At 44.0% G+C, this 6,000-nt stretch overlaps 1 protein-coding gene across 1 annotated transcript in view; it reads left to right on the forward strand.

Annotated features, from left to right (window-relative positions):
• ETV6 (ets variant 6) overlaps window positions 1-4,822 on the forward strand; it is a 28,551-nt gene extending 23,729 nt beyond the window's left edge. The window contains exons 4-5 of the mRNA XM_009081497.1: window positions 1,151-1,251; window positions 4,359-4,822. Coding sequence (XP_009079745.1) covers window positions 1,151-1,251; window positions 4,359-4,464 — 207 coding nt within the window. The 3' untranslated portion in view covers window positions 4,465-4,822. The remainder of the gene's footprint in view (window positions 1-1,150; window positions 1,252-4,358) is intronic.
• Window positions 4,823-6,000: the final 1,178 nt, after the last annotated feature.

The raw sequence follows: 6,000 nt of genomic DNA on the forward strand, positions 1-6,000 counted from the left end.
CTTACAGGGCATTTTAGGCAGGTGGATCAGTCTCACTGAAGCCAAACCCCTAAAGTGGAGGCTCACAGAGGAAAGCATGCTCCTACTAGCTTGGCATGTTTTGCCCGTGGCAAGGCGGCTGCTTTTTGATTGTCAGGAGCTCTTTATGTGGCCTCCCTTAGCAGAGCTGTCGTGGTCAGGGCAAGCAGAGGAAGTCTGCTCTTACAGGGCATTTTAGGCAGGTGGATCAGTCTCACTGAAGCCAAACCCCTAAAGTGGAGGCTCACAGAGGAAAGCATGCTCCTACTAGCTTGGCATGTTTTGCCCGTGGCAAGGCGGCTGCTTTATACTCACACAAACACAGCTTTGCCAGGATAGTTGTCTCTGCTGGGAGTCTCTTTGCCAGCATAGTAACCACTACTCCTTGTACCAGAAAAATGCTCTTCATGTAGACATAGCCTAAGGGGCTGATCCTGCTATCCCAAGTCTGTGGGGGCTGCCCACATACAGCTCTGCCAGCATCCATCACTTGTGTCTGGTGACACAGCTTCAGCAGGGCCATACCTCAGTATACCACACTGCTCTGTCTGTACCCTCTGCCATAGAAGCAGATGTACAACCTAATGGGCTTCTTGATTTACACCTTCATAACAAGAGCAGAAACAGGCTGTCAATCTCCACAGTGCTTGGTAAGCATTAACTGGTTAATGCAGGGGAATCCCAGAGGAACAGTGCTCTTAGCAGGGATTGCTGACAGATTCAGACTATTAGCCACTGTTCTTAGGCTTTTACAAAAGGTATTTTCATTAAGAACAGGCCTGTCACATCCCACTTGGCATGAGCATCTCTCTCCACCTAATGTCTCCTCTTGTAGTTAATTAAGTCTTTTGTTATCTGTGTTCCAAGAAACTATAGAAAAACCTCACTTGGAATTTTTGTTAGACTCCTTGCTTAAATTGCCCTGAGTGAGAAGAGACCCACAAAAATTTGTTGATGAGGTCTGTGGGGGCAGGGTGAGCCTGCAAGCAGTACAAGTGTGAAACCTCTGAGTACTTGAACTGACTTGGTTACTTTAGCTAGCTGTGATAGTTCTGCAACTCCTTTTCAGGCTTAGGAAGGTTTTAATGAATCATCTCACCACATTTTTCCTTTTTTCTTTGTTAAAAAACAGAACAGAACAAATATGACTTATGAGAAAATGTCCAGAGCCCTACGCCACTACTACAAACTAAATATTATCCGGAAGGAGCCAGGACAAAGGCTTTTGTTCAGGTAATTTTCTTTCTTTGTCATTCCTTTTTGCAGACAATTAGTTTCTGAAGATGGAGGGTGGAATTGTGTGTGGGATACTTCATTACCACAGCTCTAACACAGGTGGCAATGGACATACATTTGTAAAAGCTGCCTAGACCAATGCTTCCCAGCTTTCAAGGCAGCCACACCAATTCAGGAAAATCCAGGCTTGTTTCAGTGATCAGTGGAGTCAATAGAAGTCTTTTCACACACTTCAAGCAGGCTGTGCTGTTCTTCATGGCCTTAGATAAATGATTCAGCCAAACTGCTGGAAAACCCAGTCCAAACTGACATCTCAAACACAGCTGCTAAGTGGGGATCAGGCATTTCCTCCAGCCCATGAGCATCACAGAATGATCCTGGCTTGAGTGGTGCTGCCTTTAAGAGAGGGGCCTGCAAGATCCATTCATTTACCTAACACATTAGGTTGGATGATACAATCAAGGATTTAGGAAATAGTGCCTGAAACAGCGTTAAAACAGGGAGTTACTTGGACTAACCTGAGTGCAGCTGGCAGAGAGTGAGATCACTCCAGTTCTCTTCAGACAAGACCAGCATATCCTAGTGAGTATGTCTGACCCACAGAGCACTGAGCTCAGACCCAAGACTGCTTTGATGTGAATGGCCTGGATGTAGCAGGGTGCTTGGAAATTTCCAAGGGTGCTTGGAAACTTTATTAATAGGAAGGCAGCCTTGGAGTTTGTTTTCTGAAATAGCTAACAGAGCTGCATTAGCCACTCTTATCTACAGCTGAGAAAGGTTTCTGTGGAATAATTTGTTTATGTCAGCTCATAGAAGGAAACTTAGATGGGAGAAGGAGGGTGAAGGGAAGAAGTAGTCGTGGGCAGAATCAACTGTTTAAACAAGGTTACTCCATGAGCAGCAGTACCAAGGGTACTTGCATTTCTGTGGCCTTGTGTGAAGACTGCATTGCCCTGGGGGAATTGGTGATGCTGAACAGTGAATGTGCTTATCTGGAGCCTTCCCTTCAGCGTGGGCATAAACAAAACAGGACTCCATCTCTTCTCAACCAGGCTGCCTATTTTCTCAAAGCTGTAGAAACATAATGCCCTTGGAGGTCTCAGTTCCTCTGTCAGACTTGCCCAAATTGACCAACAGAACTGTAGAAACACAATGCCCTTGGAGGTCTCAGACTTGCCCAAATTGCCATTGCAAGTCAGACTTGCCCAAATTGACCAACAGATTCAAAGGTAAACAGGGAGCATAAAACATGAACATGTAAACCTCATTTCCTTTGGAAACTGGAAGAAAAAAAAAAACCAGCCAAACATTTTTTGCACAATTCCCAATAAAAACTTTTTGATGTTGTTTTCTTAGACCTATTTATATCTGAGGAGAAAAAGAACAGCTGCAAAGAATCAAGCCATTAATGTGCCTTTCTTGGCTATTTCTTGCAAGCACAGAAATAATAGGGAATGTGACTTTATAAGTAACATGCAGGCAGTTGTCATCTGCAGATATCTGTACAGAACTTCAAGTAAAATGGAGTCAGAGAAGAATTTCTAATAGGTTGCCTGAGTGTCTTCTGCAACAGAATAGGTCACAGATACTGCTTCTTAATTAGCTAGTAGTTCTGGATTGCTTTGGGTTTTTTTAAATGTAACCAAATGCTAGTGCAAATCCCCATGCTTTGAGTTACTTGACAGAACTTAGAACACTAAAGTACTGCGGTGCAGTTCATGTTAGCCCATTTCCCACATGCTTTGGGAAGCAGAGCAGACAGAAGGTAGGGGAGGCAGTGGGGTCACTCTCTGTTTTGATTTCATCCTCATGCGAGATCCACAAGACAAGCACAGGGTTTAAATCAGGGCACAGTCTGGCCCATAGGCTTTGGTGCATTTTCACTGTGCAGCCAAGGGCTGATTCACCACTCCTGCATGTGAGTTTTTCACCACTAGAACACCATTTGTATCAGCAGTGTCCTTACAGCACACAAATGGGAGTGACACAGCAGTGAGTCACAACCCTTTTTTGTTTTTCCCTAAATGCATATATGCACATGATTTCCAAAATTAGAAGGGATGGCAAAAGGTTAGTTCCAGGCTATGCTATGTTTGCTGAGAGGCTTCAGCAGTGATTTTTCCAGGTCACTGCTAGTAACAAGGCTCCTGTTGGTTGTTTTTGTTTTCACTGGGGCAAGGATACGGGGCATATCATCAACCTGAAATAAAATCAGCTCTTGTGATTAACACATTTTGTACTGCTGAATGTTAACCAGTACGTCCTTAATGAAAGACCATGAAATTTTGTAACAAATTTTGTAATAAATATCTTTCATCCTAATTTCTCCAGAGCTACTTAGGAGTTAGGAAAGTGATGTGTTTTGGAACTAGGATCTCATCGTTCCTGTGCCACTCTCTCTTCCTACACCATTAAATTCAAAAAGAAAAGGCAGAGCTTTTCCATGCTGCCTCTGTGCAGTAGTGCACAAAAGCATCCTGGTAGAAATCAAGACTGCAGACTTGATCTGCAGGCTGGTGGATATCCTTTCCCATTTCCTACTGCTGCCATGCCTCCCCAGGGGCAGTTTCTGTTTCTAGCCCCCTGCAGACTTACTGCATTGAGACATTAGTGCTGGGAGCCCCATCATTTACAGAGGATGCTGCTTCAGTACAATTATGCCTGCTGCAATCACACAGGAAGAGTCTGTCTTTGCTTACAGTTCCCTAGCCCAAGAGATTTTTTCTTTCAGGGCTTTTTCCATTTCCCAGAACTTGTTCTGACTTGGCTTTTTCCACCACTGTTCCTTTGGTGTTTCATATTCTTCTCGCTCACCTACACCAGGCCTGCACAAAGCAGTAGCCCTCTGCCTCTCCACACCTTGGAAAAGACTGTGGGGTTTAGTTCAGATTTGGGCTTTCAAGGAGCAGGGGTAAAATGTCTGTTATTTCCTTTGTTTCCTTTCAAGGTATGGAGGAGGGAAGACACCAGTAGGCTGGGGAGAAGCTGGGAAATACATTGGGAGGATGCAGCTAAGATCATCTTGGTCACTCAGGGGCCTCAACAACTTGATGAAGATAAAAGCTGAGACCACTGGGAAATCCACTTGTTTCTCTGTTTTGCAGGTTCATGAAGACCCCAGATGAGATTATGAGTGGCCGAACAGACCGCCTCGAGCACCTTGAGTCCCAGGAACTCGATGAACAAATATACCAAGAAGATGAGTGCTGAAGGAAACTAGTGCACTGCCCCTGTGGATCCATGGGAGAAACATCTGCCCCTATGGTTGGCATGGTTTGGGAGGGGAAGCAACAACACAGAAGCAGTACTTGGGGTCACCGCTTAGCTTGAAGACCACGCAGGACCTGAAGCACCTTAACAAAACAAACTAACAGGCAGAAGTGGTGCTGGCAGAAAAGTAAAGGGGAGAAAGCCTGGACTTATGCACTACTTCACTGTTCCTACAAAGTCTCCCTTGAGTTCTTTCCTTCTTTTCAGCTTGTTTCAGTTTTGGGGGTTTTTTTGTGGTTTTTTTTTTTCCCTAATAAACATGCAATTTGATTTTCCTTATCTCACATAGGACAAGACATCAGATAATGCTTCTCTTATTTTTTTTTTCTGGAAGGCTTTCCTGTGGAAATAGAGTGCTCTTATTTTCTGTGCAAGTCTCATGACACAACACTGCATAAACAATGGCTGCACAGAAGGGATTTGCTCAAGGGTTCCAGTTTGCTCGGATCAATTTACATGTACTGCCACTGGGAAATGTGTTGAAGCTACCAAAAGAATTTACCACACATACCTGTCAAATGAAGAGGAGATCCCCTTCACATGTAGGCTGGGCTATCATCCCAGCATAGCTTGGGCTCACAATAAGTACTCTGAGTAGCTATTAACTGCTGGAATATGGACCAAAACCAATCACCTAAGTGCTCCTGGGAGGAGAAAAATAAATGTGACAAAGCTCTGCAATAGACTTATCAGTTAACATTTTCCCTCCTTCTGGCAAAGAAGTGATAGAATGGAGCAGGGGGAAGGGAGGGTGGGGACAAATACATATATATGTGTGTATACATATATATATAAATGTTTCATATATATATATATGCACGTATGTATGTGTGTGTGTGATGTAACCACCCCAGTATATTCACAATGCAGGATTTCACCTCAAAGCTTTCTATAAAAGGGAAGATTGAAGCATCTGCAATTACAAAAGGAAGGGGTGTTTCTTATACCTGCCAGCAATTTTGGGGTGAAAGGTGAAGGACTGTTCCTTACATCATAGGGAGAAAGCAAAGGGACTCATCACATGGTTTTCATTACTCAAAAACATCTCCAGGATCATTTTGTGCTGCTGAAGAGGCAGATGATTCACGAATCTGAAAGCTGATGTTAGAGACCAAATAGCTATACTTACATCTTGTAATTGATTTTGGCTTTGATTCGGGATTTGGTTTTTTTATGCCTCCCACTGCCCTCCCCTACCCTGCAGGTCTGCCATCAAAGGAAGCTTGTCTCAGCTTGCCTGATTTTACCATATTGAAAAGAGAAGAAAAAAGCAAACCCTAGAGCCATGTTGCTGGTTGAAAGGTGCCTCGATTTGGTTGCTGCACTGAGGGTGCTTTGCATGAGCTATGCCTAGTTTGGTCACAGAAAGCTCAGCAGTCCTTAATGCCCAAGGCAAGAGAATCTGCTGTCCTGTTTGCCTTTACATTGCTTGGACCACCATGACAGGAACATTTGTGGTGTCCAGTGATCCGTCAG

The sequence above is a fragment of the Acanthisitta chloris genome, unplaced genomic scaffold (assembly GCF_000695815.1).
Source record: "Acanthisitta chloris isolate BGI_N310 unplaced genomic scaffold, ASM69581v1 scaffold4319, whole genome shotgun sequence".
Taxonomy (NCBI): Eukaryota; Metazoa; Chordata; class Aves; order Passeriformes; family Acanthisittidae; genus Acanthisitta; species Acanthisitta chloris.